The 18,425-nt window shown below is 46.9% G+C and overlaps 2 protein-coding genes across 2 annotated transcripts in view; both read right to left on the bottom strand.

The window, feature by feature from the left end:
* Positions 1–11,454, bottom strand: part of FMNL3 (formin like 3) — a 103,523-nt gene extending 92,069 nt beyond the window's left edge. The window contains 1 exon segment of the mRNA XM_083484459.1: positions 11,213–11,454. Coding sequence (XP_083340585.1) covers positions 11,213–11,329 — 117 coding nt within the window. The 5' untranslated portion in view covers positions 11,330–11,454.
* The window catches only part of ADCY6 (adenylate cyclase 6), a 934,310-nt gene that overhangs the window by 739,378 nt on the left and 176,507 nt on the right, over positions 1–18,425 (bottom strand). The window lies entirely within an intron of this gene.

Here is an 18,425-nt window from a genome sequence, read left to right as displayed (position 1 = left end):
AAAATGACATTTTGGCTTGCTAAACTAAGGTATCTGATTAGGACAATGAGAATAGTATCTAATTCTGCATACCGATGTGAGTCTTAGATGGTGTATGGGTTAAAGAAATGAAAGGCCAGCTATATTGTGGTTCCAAATAAAAGTCCGCATGTCTTTTTATTCCACTTTGGGGGGGGGGGCAAAGCATTTGTGCCATTAAACAGCTGCAGGGCAAGCATTATTTATGCGTTTTGTTTATTGATCGCTTTCCACAAGACATATCCAAGCAACTTACAAAAATAAAATTCAAATACACAATACAAAAAAGATTTCTCAAAGCCAGTATAAAAGTCTAAGGTGATTCAAACTCTTAAATCTCCCTTCTGCCCCCTCACAAGTGCTTGACCACCAAAGAATCACCCAGGAAAAGTACCATCAACTGCTGTAGAAAGATATAAAAAATCCACAGATTTTTATCCCCACACCTTCAAACACTAGGGAAGATGCTGTACCTGTTGGATGTCTGTCTGCTGAAGCTACAGTAGCCCTGCCAGAAACAAGTGGCAATGCTAAAAGACAGCCTGGGAATGGGAGCCAGGATTTTGCTCTACACTCCCCAAAGCTCTAAAACCCAGCACTGGGAAGAGGCAACACAACCTCACAATTTATTACAAGGCAAAACTTGGGCAAGTTTATATTTTTTTTAATTCCACAAACTCATGCCCTATCCTCCAATGCAAGTATTTCTAGCATGGCTAACAACTAACAGACAATAGAAGCATGACAGCAGCTTTACTTTTCAAACAGTGTTCAGAAAAGAACAAGCAACAATTAGGCTGTACTGCTTTTTAAACATCAGGGTTCTTCCCCACCACCCTCCCCATTGTTCGAAACATTTTCGCCAAAGATCCAAACAGAGGAGCCAAAGCATTGCAAGCCTGGAATTAGTTGCAGCTGCTTTCTAATTATTCCTCAATTGCTATTTTTCAAGCGTTAATTACACCCTCACAACATGTTGGTGGCAGATTGAAGCATTCAATGACGGGACGCCCGAGGGGGGCTTCATTTGTAAAATCTGCAGCCAAGTTTCTTAGCTCCCATCCTCCCACACTGGAACTCACAAGTTCCCCTCCTTCAAGCCCCTGATTTAGATACAGAACTCTTGCCCTGCTTCATGCACCATTTCTTGCCCGTGACCAGCTTCATCCTAAGCCTAGGCAGCCATTTTGCCTGCTCCAGGATAGGCTGTGGTTGCTAAGCAACCACAAGGTACAGTCTCGCCAGCATCCTCCAAGCAGGGTATCCGCATGGCTAGAGCAGAGTGCCAGTAAACCCACCTTCCCACTTCAGCCTAACCCACAGCACTGTCCTCTCAGGGGCAGGGCTCCCTGGCTCGTCCCCCAGCCCCCTACCCTAGCAAAGGCTCCCATCTTTTGTGGAATAAAGTTTCCGAAAGTAAGCCCTCCCCCTCGATGAGATGCTGTTTCCAGGGAAGTGATGCAATGTGACTGCAATCCGTAATGAGGCCTAAGCGTTTGGGTCTCCGTTGAGACTTGGCAACCCACCCAACTGGGCAGCTCTTCCAAACCGGTCCCCTCGTTGGACGACTCCGCTTGCTTTGCGGGGAGTCTATCTGGGTTGCTTGGGAGGCTGCGGTCTGCTATTCCCCCTCAACGTCAGTTTCCGTTCCCCCTCTGACTAGGAAGGAATTCAAGTCCCCCTGCCAGAATAAAGCCCTGGGTGTTTCTTCCAGATGGGACGCTGCAAAGATGTACGAGCTTCTCTCTCCTGCTGGAAGAATGCCAAGAGGAAACCGATAGCTATTTCCACCCTTTTTCTACCCAGCGTTGTACGGAATTAACTGCACGGGGAGGGATGCCATATGCTTCTATTACGCCATCCCCTTAGTAATTGTGTCTATGGCTGTGTGGGAAATTCAGTCCCCTGCCAGAGACAGCTCCCTTTGAAATCCCAAACCGGAAGTCCAAATTCTGAAACACAACCCAGCCAGGCAGCTGGATTCCATTGAATAAGGTTTCTCCTTGGGTTCTTTTCCTTTAATAATAATATTTTTTATATATTTTTTTAAATGAAGCCGAGAGAGAAAAAGCAAGGAAGTAGGAGAACAGAGACAGAACTTGCATACTGTGCTGTAAGCTTTGAGAGTTAAAGTTTAAAAGACAACTGATCACAACGAGTAATAATGGGTTTTCCCTGGTCTAGGTATAAGGTGGATCGCAGCCTCTATTTTGCATGGGGGTTTTTTTGCTCCTCTGTGGAAAAGACCGGCCACTGTTTTAGCTTTTATAGTTGCTAAAATGAACTTTACAAACTACAGCTACTCGAAGCGTGAATCTAAAGTGTAGAGAAGTATCAATCACCTCATTCCATTTTAATTTGAGCCTTTGGAGATTTCAACTTTGCATAAATGTGATCTGGCACTCTCCCATAATTCTACACACATACCCTTTCAAAGGAGACACACAAAAATGTTCTTGCACCCAGGGTCAGCCAAGGGGTTTTGGCGCTTGAGGGGTTAAAGCCAAATGGCACTCCACATCCTTCACTGACTTCCGGAGAATACAATTCCTGGGGAAATTCTGTATGAGCCTTGCTAAAATGCAGACCTGTTCTTTTAAAACGGACCTGTAAAGATCTTCCCAGCGGATTATAGCCCATGGGTCAGATCTGTTTGCCTTTTAGCAAGCCATCTCCCCTTGCCCCAGGATAAGGACACTCTTCCCCCCCCCCCCGAGTTCTGTATTGAGAATAATGCTTTTTGTTTTCTTCCAAAACATTAGGGTTGTGCATTGCTGCAGTCATCTTTGCTGACAATACCAAATTATTCATGGTGGGGAAAATTAAAAGGGATGACAAAGAGATCCAAAAGGTTCACACCAAACTGAATGAATTGGTAATAAAATGCCAAATGTGGTTTAAGATGTGGCAAAGAATCCCAACTTCACAGATACAATCATAGGACCTGAACTGACAGGGAATGACTTTGAAATATAGTGGTACCTCAGGTTAAGTACTTAATTCGTTCCGGAGGTCCGTTCTTAACCTGAAACTGTTCTTAACCTGAAGCACCACTTTAGCTAATGGGGCCTCCTGCTGCTGCCGCACCGCCGGAGCACGATTTCTGTTCTCATCCTGAAGCAAAGTTCTTAACCCGAGATACTATTTCTGGGTTAGCGGTGTCTGTAACCTGAAGCATCTGTAACCCGAGGTACCACTGTAATAATAATAGATGTCTTCTAAAAGTTTGGTAGTTATTTTTCTCTTTGACATCTGGTGGGAGGGCGTTCCACAGGGCGGGTGCCACTACCGAGAAGCCCCTCTCCCTGGTTCCCTGTAACTTGGCTTCTCGCAGCGAGGAAACCACCAGAAGGCCCTCGGCACTGGACCTCAATGTCCGGGCATAACGATGGAGGTGGAGACGCTCCTTCAGGTATAGTGGACTGAGGCCGTTTAGGGCTTTAAAGGTCAGCACCAACACTTTGAATTGTGCTCGGAAACGTACTGGGAGTCACTGCAGGTCTTTCAATACCGGTGTTATATGAAAGGGATATTGGAGGTCAACCCAGTGTACAGCGGCTGGGGGTGGGGAGCGAATCCCATGCTTTGAATCTACAGTCTGACCACACTTGGAATAGGTATAGTTTTGATTGCCACACCTTTTGGGAGGGGTGTGTGTGAGAGAGAAATATTGTAGAGCTGCAAAAGGTACAGAAAAGGGCAACCCAAACGATTAGGGGGCTACAGCAACAGTCTGAGAGCAAATTTTGGAGCTATGGGGACAGTGGACAGAGTGAATATTTCTCCCTGCCACCCAATGAAACTGAACAGTGGGACATTTAGGACAGACAAAAGGAAGTACTTTTCCACACAGCGGGCACCTTGGCTGTGGAATTTGCTGCCATGAGATGTGATGGAGTGTTTCCACCCCCGTCATTCAGCCTGGACACTGAGGTCCAGCTCCAAGGGCCTTCTGGCCGTTTCCTCACCGCGAAAAGTGAGGTTAGTGGGAACTAGGCACAGGGCCTTCTTGGTAGCGGCATCTGCCCTGTGGAACGCCCTCCCGTCAGATGACTAACAACTACACAACTTTTAGAAGATATCTGAAGACAGCCCTGTATCAGTAAGTTGTTAATGTTTGGTGCATACTGTTTTTATTATATTGAATGCTGCCCAGAGTGGCTAGGGCAGCCCAGTCAGATGGATGGGGTATAAATAAAATAATTATTAAGGCTTTAAAAGGGAACTGGGCACATTCTTAAACCGTGTTCAGGCACCGGCCTGAATATGTGAAGGGTTAAACCGGGGGCAGAGGTCACAAGCCATGTCACAACATCCCGAGGTGCAAGATCATTAGTCAAAGGTCAGGAAGCCTTTTTTAAAAAAACACCTGTTTGTGCACACTTGTAAACTGCCCCCACAATCAAAAACCCTGAGAAGCCAGAGTTCCTGTTTGAGGAGAGGTTTCTAACTACATTCAGGGTGCGGGGGAAGCCTCCAGACCTTCATGGTAATCGCACAAAGATATAAGAAGCAGCCAGTTTGCCCAAGGATGTTGGAGGCAGGGCATCTGTGTGCATGAGAGGATAAAGTTATTCATGGCCGCTACTCATGGCTACAGGCTACCTTCCAGGATCCAAGGTCTCCGAATACTAATTGCTGGGAAACAATGTTCGGAGGGCTATTGGTTCTCACAGGCACCTGGTTGTGCCGGGACGAGGGTGGCGCTGTGGGTTAAACCACAGAGCCTAGGGCATGCCGATCAGAAGGTCGGCCGTTCGATTCCCCGCAACACAGTGAGCTCCCGTTGCTCGGTCCCTGCTCCTGCCAACCTAGCAGTTCAAAAGAACGTCAAGTGCAAGCAGATAAATAGGTACCACTCTGGCGGGAAGGTAAACGGCGTTTCCGTGCGCTGCTCTGGTTCGCCAGAAGCGGCTTTGTCATGCTGGCCACATGACCCGGAAGCTGTACGCCGGCTCCCTCAGCCAATAAAGCGAGATGAGCGCCGCAACCCCAGAGCTGGCCACGACTGGACCTAATGGTCAGGGGACCCTTTACCTTTACCTTACCTGGTTGTGCCACTGCAGGAAAAAGGCTCTGGGTAGGACAGGTCTTTGCTGAGTTGCAAAGGAAGGAAACAATTGAGACCACACTCTGCAAACCCACCTGCCAAAGTGGCCCATGGGAGCAGCTGATGGAGCTCAGGATTCAACCCGCTGGCAAGATGTTATCCCCAAACCTACACTAGCCCCTATTCTCAAATCTTTGCCTGTGCTATACTATTTCTGAGTATAGGTGGAGGTCTCCTCCGTCCAAAAATCTTCTCCAGCTAGAAAAGTACCATCTCCGGGAGAAAGGTTCTCGATGGGAGGGAACTTTGATGCCACAGTAAAACCAATCCTTAGTTGCAGTTCAGATTCACTACTTGAGACAAGGCCTTCAGCATCCCTCATGATTTTGGCTGTCTGCAACAGCCTAAAATTACACAACTAAATTATTAAAAATCTCTTATCTATCGATCGTCTATATATCTATAACTCAGTTTTGAGAGGCGTGTTTAAAGCTTTGGGAACTAAAAATGTTTTAAAGATGATAAGGTGTTTGCAGGCCTCACTGGGTAAAGAAATTTCATAGGTCCAGCAAAATACACTCCCGGCCCCCACAAATGTCACCGCTTGTTGAATGACATTTAAAAAGATGGCTTTCCCAGCCCATTTCAAAGGGCAGGAGAGGGAAGGTTTTCTCCCAAAGGAAGGGTGGGCCCAGGCCTTTCACGACTCTAAAGGTCAGTTCCAGAATCTTAAACTGTACTCAAGAAAGTAAATGGCAGACAATACAATTCACAAACAATATTATGATAACCCTCCCAGTGATGTGGCACTTTAAATTGGCTGATAATGAAGGAATCTGCAATTGGAAGAACAATCCAGGCTTCATAATGGGGACCAGCTGGACCCTTCAGCTGCCCACAGGAGGAAGGCGAAATGGGTGGGGAGACTGGTGGTGGTTGTTCAAGGAGGCCAGCTGGCAATCCACTTTAAAATAGGGCTGGGGAGATGTTGCTGGACTTTCAGATGGTGTTGGGACTACCACTCCCATCATTCTTAACCATTGGCTATGCTGGCTAGGGCTGATGGGAGATGAAGTGCAGCCATGTCTGGAGGGCCACAGCTTCTGCATCCTTTTTAAGGAACTGAAAGAGCGGGTTGACTCCCCAGTCCTTATTCCCACCTCCAAAGCTATCCAGTTCAAAGCACAATATTGGTCAGGTCTCATAACACAGAATAATTCAAAATACAATTTAAAAATCTGGTTTTTAATTTGCGATTTGACCTCAAAATTCAAGATGCGATTCTCAGGTTGTTTTCAACAGAATGTTTCCCAGTTGGTTAAATACATGGGTGAAATCATATGGAAGTCCCAAGTAGATTTTCAAGCATTTTCAATGATCCCTTGGGAATCTTCCCTTCCTTCTTTTAACTTGCATCACCACCAATCACAAGTTATGCTTCTCTCAAACATCACAGCACCTCAGCCTGCTAGTGCAACCTGCTGGTCTACCCAAGATGGTGGCCCTGTGTGGCCTGACTTACACATAGCTGTTGACAGTCTGTCAAGTGTGTAACTTTGGGCGATATCTTCCCGCCTCTCTCACCACAGTTTCCTCACCCACCTCTCCGGTCTACAATGAAATTAGGTAGACATATAATTGATATCCAGTGCTTGGAAGGGGGAGGGCAACAAAGGAGGTGGACATGTCTGGGGCTATCACACCCCCTCCTGCCCTGAAGCCCTCCCTGTGCTACATTACATCATGATCTAGCACAGCATTGTGCACATGGGGGAAGGGTGTTTTTCTGTCTTCCATCTCAACCTATACTGCAGGGGCAAGGTAGTACATCTGGGATGGAAGTCAACCACAGTTTTACTTAGAACAAACCAAATGACATTATAAGCATGACTAAGTTCGGTCCATTAATTCCAGTGGGTCTACTAGGAGTAAAATTTAGTTAAATGCTACCCCCAAGGTCCTTCTGTCCCTCATCTAGGGCAGGTTACTACCACCATAGGGACGCGGGTGGCGCTGTGGGTTAAACCACACAGCCTAGGACTTGCTGATCAGAAGGTTGGCGGTTCGAATCCCCGCGACGGGGTGAGCTCCCATTGCTCGGTCCCTGCTCCTGCCAACCTAGCAGTTCGAAAGCACGTCAAAGTGCAAGTAGATAAATAGGTACCGCTCCGGCGGGAAGGTAAATGGTGTTTCCGTGTGCTACTCTGGTTCGCCAGAAGCGGCTTAGTCATGCTGGCCCCATGACCCGGAAGCTGTATGCTGGCTCCCTCGGCCAGTAAAGCGAGATGAGTGCTGCAACCCCAGAGTCATCAGCGACTGGACCTAACGGTCAGGCGCCCCTTTACCTTTACCACCACCATATACTTCACTTGAGCGGAGCGTACAACCATTTGCCCTACATTACGGAATTAGAGACGAGACACCATGTTATGGACTGCAGGGAATATTACAGAACCTCTGCGGAAGCGAACAGGAGAGCAGATGCGATCATTGCTTTTCCATAACTCCAAAGTTCTGACCCGTCGATAGCAGCAATAAGAACTGGGGAACTGGATGCAGCGTCTATGCCAGGACTGGTGCACCAAAACTGGAATGGACAGCGGACCAACTACATTGCACCTAGATTGGAGAGTAGATCCATCTGATTTATCACTAGCTGCTTCAGCACTGTAGCACAATGGGAAAGTTTTATTGTTGGCCGATACAGACTCAGTTGGGCTCTCAAATTACACTACAGATAGAGCTCTGATATGTGCCTTCCTCTGCAACCACGTACATAGCATAATGCTTAATCCTGCCCCAGGGAAGGCAAAAAAAAGTACTATACATCTGCTTAAATCATAAATCACCAGTATCAGAATGATGAATGCCTCTGTGAATATACAGGAACATAACATGGATTTCTTCTTCTTCATGCCTTTGGCTATTAAGATTGATACTTTCATGAATGCAGACTGTTCCACCTTTGCCCAGGGCTACGAATAGTCCGCACATTCATACTCAAAATACCAAATAAAAATTCCTACAATTTTGCATCTACTGAATTCAAATTCTGCATGAATAAATTATGTAACCATTATAATTTACACAAAGGTGCATAACTTTCACCTATTTTGCATAACTGCAATGTTTACTGTTTTATATATTCTGATTTGATAGTCATGGGAATTGAAAGAACTATACCGGACATGAGTTCTAACCCCACAGCCACTGGGAATCTTGTTTAGCCCAGTCCCATGACTAGCACATCACACTGTTTTTTGAAATTTCAGAAAGCACAGCTCACATGCTTCCAATAACATATTCAAAACAATGAGAGCTAGAAACTTGCTCTCTTTTCAAGAAAGAAATGAAAACTCTGGCTTAAAAAGTTCTTAATGCAAAAAGCTACTGCTATTCAAAGCAGACAGTATTAGACTGGCTGGATCAATGATCTGCCTCAGTATAAGCTCCTTACGTTCAATGTATTACCAACAACCCTGTATCATGTGGTTTTTGAAATACAACCCCTTTTCCTACAAATCAGAGTGAAAATGGAACTATTCAAACAGCTGCATGACCACTGTAGGGAGAATGGACAGAGGAGGGAACTATGTGTCACATGCTGTCAGCTTCCTGTCACTCTGACATCGCTGGAGTGGAATTTTGAAAAAAACAAACATACTTTCCACAATCAAGAAGGGAAAAATCCCCCAGAAATCCCCAAGCATTCTCTACACAACCAGAATCTCTAACGGCTCAGCCCTTGCCTCTGAATATCAAGAGTCACATCCGATGTGTCAGAACCCTTTTATGAAAAGTCAAGAAGCAGAGAATCTCCTTGGAAAAGCCGGAGAAGGAAAGGCAACTTGACTTTGCACAGATGACCACAGAAGTGTCCCTTTGTTCCCAAGAAACCCTTGGGGCCGTCCACTGGGATGTTCCATATGATTAAATGGGCAGCATGAACTCTGGTTCTAAAAATGGTCAAATTTCCACTGCATAAGGAGCAATCGCAAAGCCACTCTCTACTCTTCCGGCTTCAATTCTTTCGGAATGAATTCCTCCCTATCAGTTCTGCCATCACAGCAATTAACACAGATCAATCCATTACCCAATCATTACACCACACTTTTGGATAACTTCCCCAAACAGATAATATGTACAAACAGGAGCATGGTCACAGTCCTGCGTTGATTTGGTTTCAACCTCCAGAAGCCTCTACTCAAAATTCTAATGCATGAAGATCACAACCACCAGTCTTCCAAAAGGCCAAACTTATACAGACAAAGACACAAATAAGAATACTTTAAGAGGTGAAATGATCAGGTGAATACATCCTTTGAATTCACAGAAGTCACCCAATCACAAAGCTTGGCTTGGCACACTAAGCTTAGGCCTCCTGCATAAAAATGGAACATTTCCCCACTCAAAGCCCTTTTCAGCAGGTGTGGACAATTTATGGCTCTCCAGATTTGTTAGATTACCACTCACATAATCGTTGGCCATGCAGGGTTGGAGCTGATGGGAGTTAAGAGTCCCAAGAGCATCTGGAGGGCTAAACAGGTCAGCCACTCTGCTCCAAGGGCGAGGGCATATTCTACAGATCTCACAAGAAGGTTCACAACAAGGAGCACCATCCAGACCCTGCTTAGGAAGACCATATTCTCTGCTCCTCTTTTCCTGATCCCTCTTCTTCTTCCTCCTTTCTTCCTGGGCAAAGCTTGGGCCACTAGCAGCTATCCAATCAGAGACTAATTCCTTTCACCCACAAGTTAAGAGTGGCCTTTTCTGTGGACACAGTGGAGAAGCAAGAAGGTAGTCTTCCTCATAACTTTCCAGACCAGGTCCGCTTCCTTCCTTCTTCCAAGGACAAGAGTTTAAATCCCTACCAAACCCACCACCTACATGCCCTTGGCAGGATGCATGCCAACAGCGTACAGTGATGCTGAGGGGCACCTGGGGTATTCCACATTCCTGCCAGTACCACTCCTCACAAAACTGGTTCGCAACACTAGCAAACAAGGCCTCTCGGTTGATAAAGGGATCATCCACAGGGTCCCGAAAGGAGAAACTGGACTGAGGGGGACGGGATATCAGAGGCCAACCAAGGAAAGATAAATGGTTCCAAGGAAAAGGATGGCAAGCGCAGCTCCATTCGGGTAGCTGAGGGTAGCAAGCTGATGCTACGGTTCTACGGCAGAAGGATCCTAATGCATGGGAGCAGGAATCCAGTCTTGGTGGGGGGGTTGAAAATTTCGAAGGAATTGGGGGATATAGATGCTTGAAATGCAGCTGCAAAGGAATTGGAAAGAGCTAACCCACTGGAACAAAAATGGGACCTCAGACTGTGGGGTGGAGTGATCAAAGTGTGGAAGAGGTCAAGGCAGATAGGCAAGAGGATCTGGAGAAGAAGGCACTTCAACTGGGGATCAGGCATGCTATGGGTCAGAATGTGGAGATGGAGAAAAGCTGTGGAAGAGGACTGAGGATCACTGGACCTTGGATTCCTGGCCCATTGCGATGGGCCAAGATAACGCTGAAGTTCCCAGTGTGAGCTGACTGCCCTACAAGGGAGATCCACTCAGAATGGTGCCACAAAAGGGGGAGGAATCTGTCAGAATCATGAGTTAATAGACTCTAAGAAGATTTATAAAGCTGAGACCTGTTGAGGGATCTAGCGAAAACGAACGGAGAGCGGGGTGAAAGAGAGATGGAAAGAACTTCTGGGAACTCTTGTGGTGAAGAAGAAGGGGAGCTACCGGAACATCTCAGCAACCGCGAGTAATCTGTCCTGCGGAGGAATCGACCAGAGAGCCCCGGTCAGGGTGGGAGATCTGTAGACCCCAGCAAGGGGAGATTCTGGATGCAACCACCAGGGCTGCAAACCCCGCGGAAGGTGGGGGGGGGGGGAGAGAGAGATCGAGAGAATGGTGTCCCATATCTGAGGGGGCCAGGAAAAGTGTCTGGAAAAGTTGGAGAGGGAGGAGAAACTGTTGCTATCGAGAGGGCGGGTAGGAATCCCTCCCGCAGCGAGGATGGACTAGGGAGATTTTTCAACCGAGGAGAGCCGTGCAACGGAATCTACCCGCAGCGGCGTCGAGAAGGGGATGCGAGGGATCAACGAGGGGATCGGGGGTGGGGTAAGGAAGAGGGATCTCTCACCAGCACCATCGCGAATCTCTCCTCCAGCTCCCCCTGGTCCGGCATGGGCACTTTCCCCGGCGGGGGCTGCAGCAGCCCGGAGCCCCCGCCCGGCTCCCCGCTCTCGGCGTTCCCCATCCCCGGCGGCTCCCGGGGAGGCGGGGACGGCAGAGCCCTCCTTGGGTGCCCGTCGAGAGTACGGAGCCGCCGTGGCCAGGCGGCGGCGGCTGCCTCCCACCAGTCCCTCCCTCGCTGCCCGGCCGGGGACGGGACGCGGCCGTCGGCGCCGCCCCCGGCACCGCCCGCCTGCAGACATCGCCCGCCCAGCGGACGGCGAGCGGCGGCGGCGGCGCCTGCCTTCCTCCCCGCCTGCGCCTCCCGCGTGCGGGCCGCGACACGCGCAAGCCCGCTCGTGGGGACGGAGCAGCCCAGTAAACATCTCCCCTAATGGTGTGCCCCCCCACCCCTTGTTCTCAAGGCCCAGCCCTGTGCACGCGCGCTTGGGAAGAAGCCCCCGTTTTCTCCGCGGGGCTAAGAAATGCAAGCCCTGGAAAGCAAAACACGCAACGCTGAACCATAAGTTGCAAGATCGTGCGCGCGCGCGTTTTAAACTCGGGCCAAAGAGTTCACTGCTGTGTTTTAAATTCAGAAAGCAAAGCGTGCCCCCTTGAGATCAGGCAATGCATATGAGAACACACTTTTTTGCTAGCGAGCATAAAGATCAAACCAAGTTCCGCCGTGTTTACTCGGGAGTAAGACTCTTTGAATCCATCGGGGCTTTTCTTGCGCCCAAGTAAGTGCGCACGTAAAACTGCAGCATTTTTTTGCAGGAAAAGATGAGTTCTCTCTTCCCCGCCCCGATCACCCGGGATCTTACACGCTCTCCACCCGCCTCCCCTAAAGTTCGTGCGCACGCCGTGGAGACACAAAGGGAGCCGTTACTCAGCCCTGCCCATCCCACTTGCAGACATCCGGCGCTACTTGCAGGGAAAGCAGCGGCTGCCACCGCCTGGTCGAGCCCAGGATCGCCATAGACCTCGGATCGGCCATTTTTGGGGGATCACTTTGTCCAAGTTCGCTTCGAAGAAGCCGTGGAGAGTGCAAGCCTGGAAGGCGCGCAAAACAACCCGGTCCCTCCAAAAGGCATAAATCATCCAGTTTAATGGGGTGCAATTGTAAATTGTCCGGCCGGCGTGTTTTAAAGGGCGCTCAGTCTCGAGTGCCTGTAACCGTGACGGAGAAGTGTTTAGAGATGCACACGTGTCGATAGAGATGCCCGCGGCCTGAGCAGCAGCCCCGGCCCCTCCCCGTTGTAACCATGCACTGGGCGGGATCCGGGCTGTTGTGGAAGTCTCCGCTCGTGGCCGACACGTGTCCTCCTGTGTCTGTTTGAACGTGTTCAGAGCCGAGCGGAGACAGCTCGTCGAGCCTAGAACTCCATGCGCTTAAGGGGCCTGGAAGAGCACAGCTACAGAACGGCCATAGACGCTGCATTTGATGAATAGGTCGTGGGAGGGTAATACCCACTGGTGGTCACTTTCTGACGTGCATCCAGAATAGAGGACAGAAGGATACAATTTGCTCTGCCTCCATTCTACATGTCAGAGGGGTTCAGCAAATGATGACATACTTCCTCAACAATCTGGTTTCAAGAAAGGCCTGGTCACTCTCCAGGCAGCCAGCCACACTCCCCCCCCCCCCCCCCGCAAGGCCATAGCAAGAGCTGTTGTGCCTTTCGCTGGAAATTGGTGAGAGCAGCTTTCCCAACATGGTACAGTGATGGGAGGAAAACTCACACATTTCTACCTGTTATGCAGCTGTTAAAGGTACAGGAGAAATTAACACTCCTGAGAGTCTCAAGTCTCTAAGCATTCAAAGTGGCCTTTAGCTTTTCCTGCTTAGCAACTAAGGTTATTATTATTATTATTATTATTATTATTATTATTATTATTATTATTATATCACTGCCTGCTCCAGTGTCTTTAACACCCGCTTGATCTTGTTGACATTGGCAGGTAATGCTGCTTAACTCTGTACCATGAAAAGTTTCACCCCCGATTCTGCAAATTACCTAAGCTGAATTTAAAAGCATAGGAAGCTTTGAAAAAGCTCAATATGGAGGCCAAATGGCCGAAATATTGGGAAATTTTGGAACAAGACGGAGATAGATTGAAATTGCAGAGTTTTGAGAAATTAAAAAACAAAGTGAGAGACTGGCTTCATTATTATCAGATAATGGAGACATATAATTTGAATAAGAAAATTGGCTTCCAGGTGGAAAAGTCAAAATTAGAAACAGAACTGTTAGAACCCAAAACTAAGAATTTGTCAAGAATGTATAATTTGCTGTTGAAATGGAATACTCAGGATGAAACGGTGAAATCTGTTATGATTAAATGGGCACAGGATGTTGGACATAATATTATGTTTGCTGACTGGGAACAGTTATGGACCACAGGTATGAAGTTTACGGCATGTAATGCCTTAAGAGAGAATATTATGAAAATGTTATACAGGTGGTACATGACCCCAGTCAAGCTTGCAAAAATCTATCATTTGCCCGATAACAAATGTTGGAAATGTAAAGAAACGGAAGGTACATTTTTTCACCTTTGGTGGACGTGCCCAAAGATTAAGGCTTTCTGGGAAATGATATATAATGAACTTCCTGAAGAAACCAGAGGCCTTTCTCCTGGGCATTGTCAGCCAATTGGTGCCAAAGAAGGACAGAACATTTTTATGTATGCAACAACAGCAGCAAAAATACTTATTGCAAAGTATTGGAAGACACAAGATCTACCCACCCTGGAAGAATGGCAGATGAAGGTGATTGACTACATGGAATTGGCAGAAATGACTGGCAGAATCCGAGACCAGGGAGAAGAGTCGGTGAAAGAAGACTGGAAGAAATTCAAGAAATTCAAAGACTACTTACATTGTAAAATTAATGAATGTTAGAAGGATGTTGGATAGAAACTAAGCGGTTTCCAGCTGTAATGCTTTAAGAGATATGATTTTTTTTTACAAATGGGTAAAAGTTTAACGGTAAGGATTTGCTGAACTAACAAATCGAACTGGAATACAAAGAAGGGAGGTATGAGGAGGTCCGAGGAAATAAGTGTATGGAAGATATGTTATTGAAAATTAATGTGTGTTTTTAACTGTTTTTTATTTTGTATGTTTATTTTTTTCTTTTTCTTGTTATATCTTAAAAACTTTTTAAAAATATCTTTTTTAAAAAAATGAATTTAAAAGCATAGGAGCAGGTTGAACCATTTCCCCCCTGCTCAGTTGGCAAGCTTTTCACCACTGGCCAGGGAATGCAGCTTCCTTCTTTCGTTTAATTCTTGTTCTGACCATCTATGCCCCAAAAAAGAGTTTTCTGTGTAACTCAGACGCTTACATGTCTCAACACTGCAAACTAAGTAGGAGGCTGACACTTTTGCTAAAATTAAGTCCTGGGTTCTGTATATACGTAACAACAATGCAAAAAGCACCCTTTCTCTGCAGCGTTTCCTGTCTTTCCCTCCACTGCAGCCTAATGGAACTGGATCCATACACTGCATATATATGCTTGTTTATAACCCTGTTGGCATTTGTGGATAGCTGAGAGAGGAAGATCAACAGTGTCTATAAAACAGCCTCTGGCTATACAGACAATGTCCCCTTCTCCCACAAGATGTTGAGGGGGGGGTCCCAATTCTATCAGGCTGCAGCAGAGGGAGAGAAGGAAAGAAGCAGGGCCATTTTATTGGCTTTGCTGAAAAACCAGCTGCCTTTGCCTCTTCCTCACCTTACAGTGACAGCACACTCTACATAATTCTTGCTCGTTTGATGTGCCCAGCCTTTCTTCATTTGCTTTGGGGAAATCCCTCATATACAAACTCCACAAGCTTTGCAGAGCAGGTAGTGGTTGCCTAAGAATACAATGGTGGATGCTCAAGGCTGGACTTATCCCTTGCACAGTGCAAGTGCAGCGGGAGCCACATGTTCAGCGGGGTTGACAGTGGTGGAAATCTATAAAGCGTGATGGGGAAAGACATCTTAGTAAATGTGTTAAGTTGTGGGTGAACATATCAGACGACACAGCGATTCTTCAAACAGCTCTTGTTTATTCACAGGCCAGAACAGAACTGAACTGAAGGGTTCAGCCAGCCTGCTTATATAGAGCTCCACTAAAACGCAACAGTAACCATTTTCTGTAGCTATCCAATCACTGTACGTCACTTTCGACCCCTTATTTGCATATGTGGACCTGAACTATCTACAGTATATCCCCCGGCTGGCCCAGGGTGAGAACTTCAGTACATAACAAAATGCAAATTTGTGCACAAAAAACACCCCAAATGTTTTATTTGCCTGAGAAAGAAAGAAAAAAGGCACTCCCCCACCAGGGCTCCAAATCCAGGATGGTGGGGCAAGGGGTGCAAATGGGCCGTAGCCCATTTTTTATATGCCCACTTTGGGTACTTTTGTTTTAAGTTGGCATTATTTGACAAAAGCTGGAATATATCTAAGGTTATGGCGTGTGAATTTCATTTTAAACATTATTTGTTTAAAAACATTTATATACTGTGGTTAGCAACACTTAAAGGTCCAGTCCCCTCATAATTTGAGTACAGTGGTGCCCCGCAAGACGAATGCCTCTCAAGACGGAAAACTCGCTAGACGAAAGAGTTTTCCGTTTTGGAGGTGCTTCGCAAAACGAATCTCCTATGGGCTTGCTTTGCAAGACGAAAATGTCTTGCGAGTTCCGGCGGGTTTTCCCCCCTCCCCCTTTTTCTAAGCCGCTAAGCCGCTTATCAGCTGATCCGATCAGCAGATAAGCCACTAAAAGCCGCTAATCCGCTAATCCGTCAATGGGCTTGCTTCGCAAGACGAAAAAACCGCTAGACGAAGAGAATCACGGAACGGATTCTTTTCGTCTTGCGAGGCACCACTGTACTGACAACCCCCCACATGCACACACATTAAGCTGAAGAACAGTCTACTGAGATGTTTCCCAAAGGAAGCATATTGTGGATTGTGTCTCCATCAGCCAGGCCGGTCTGCCTCCCACTCTGCCATCCTTCATGGCGCCCAGAATTGGCCACCTCAACTTAAGGGTAGGAATACACACCTGCACATTCAACAGACATTCACTGTGGAGCTACTATTGGCTGTGGCTTCATGGTGCATGCCTGCAGTGCGCTTGCAAATACCAGGGTACATGCAGCAAGTACATGAGCAGGGTACATGAGCTAGGTCCCTGGGACCAGGCTGAAGTGGAATGATGAGCTTTCACATTTATTTATCCAATGGATACCCTATTATTCTGGCTGTAAGCAAATGTTACTTAAAAAAATAAATGTAGGCAAACATTTGATTCATAAATCAGCTAAACTGCAGTACTTGTATGGTCCAGCCCATGGGCAGGTAAACTAAGGCCTGGGGCCCAGATCCGAAATCGCCTTCTAAATCTGGCCTGCAGACGGTCCGGGAATCAGCATGTTTTTACATGAGTAGAATGTGTCCTTTTATTTAAAATGTATCTCTGGGTTATTTGTGGGGCCTGCCTGGTGTTTTTACATGAGTAGAATGTGTCCTTTTATTTAAAATGCATCTCTGGGTTATTTGTGGGGCATAGGAATTCGTTTATTCCCTCCCCCAAAAAATATAGTCCGGCCCCCCACAAGGTCTGAGGAACATTAGACTGGCCCCCTGCTGAAAAAGTTTGCTGACCTCTGGTCCAGCCCTAGCCATATTTACTTGGAAATGACATTTGACTGTGTCTGACGGGACTTACATACTCATAAATATTCTTAGGACTGCAGTTGGATAATCCAGATTTTGAGCTAAATTGTTTAGTTTAGGCTTGGACTGAAATCCTATTGGAAGCAAGCCCCACTGAACACAAAGAGACTTACTTCTGAGTAAACATTTATAGGCTTCAGAGACTTTACAGACATGCTTGATGAACAATACGGTTTAGCTGGGGTAGAGGATATTTTGAGTTTCAGTTCTGTGGCAGTCACCAAAAACACATTGGTGTGTATGTTTACCATTTTAACATACGGACTCATTTAAACATATGGACTAGTAACATTGATTGGCCAGCAAAAACAATATAAAAGATGAGAATGCAAAGTACAAAATAAAACAAAAACCAATAACCCACCCTTTGGACGTTTTATTGTATATCTACAGGGACGCGGACTTATAAAAAATATTGGGGGGGCCCGGGAAAGCTCATGAATAATAAATAAGCTCATGAATATGCAAATAAAGTGGCGCCGCCTCCTCGTGAGCGAATAGGGGAGAGCGTGCTGCTCCTATTAATCAGCTCCGAAGGTGGAGCTTTTGCTCGGGAGGGAGGGCAGGAGGCATGCAGCCCGACCCTGTGCATTTTGGGCTGGGGGAGGCGTGGCGATGGCGCTCTGCTGGAGGGGCGCCGGAGATTATTGGGGGGGCGGAGCCCCCCCAAACGAATTTTTGAGGGGGCTCGGGCCCCCTCAAGCCCCATGGAGTCGGCGCCTATGTATATCTATCTGACACCATTAAATATGCATATGACAGCTGATACTATTGTTGTTGTTGTCTAGTCGTTTAGTCGTGTCCGACTCTTCGTGACCCCCTGGACCAGAGCACGCCAGGCACTCCTGTTTTCCACTGTCTCCTGCAATTTGGTCAAACTCATGCTGGTAGCTTCACGAACACTGTCCAACCATCTCGTCCTCTGTCCTCCCCTTCTCCTTGTGCCCTCCATCTTTCCCAACATCAGGGTCTTTTCCAGGGAGTCTTCTCTTCTCATGAGGTGGCCAAAGTCTTGGAGCCTCAGCTTCAGGATCTGTCCTTCCACTGAGCACTCAGGGCTGATTTCCTTCAGAATGGAGAGGTTTGATCTTCTTGCAGTCCATGGGACTCTCAAGAGTCTCCTCCAGCACTATAATTCAAAAGCATCAATTCTTCAGCGATCAGCCTTCTTTATGGTCCAGCTCTCACTTCCATACATCACTACTGGGAAAACCATGGCTTTAACTATATGGACCTTTGTCGGCAAGGTGATGTCTCTGCTTTTTAAGATGCTGTCTAGGTTTGTCATTGCTTTTCTCCCAAGAAGCAGGCGTCTCTTAATTTCGTGGCTGCTGTCACCATCTGCAGTGATCGATACTATTGTAGTTTCATATATAAAACCGTATTTTTTGAGGATGATTCCAATTTATAACCTTTTGAACAAGGGCTGCCATTGGACTCA

This window comes from Podarcis liolepis (genome assembly GCF_965112155.1).
Source record: "Podarcis liolepis genome assembly, chromosome: 2".
NCBI lineage: Eukaryota > Metazoa > Chordata > Lepidosauria > Squamata > Lacertidae > Podarcis > Podarcis liolepis.
Note: the sequence above shows the minus strand (reverse complement) of the source record. Positions and strands in the feature narration are given on the sequence as shown.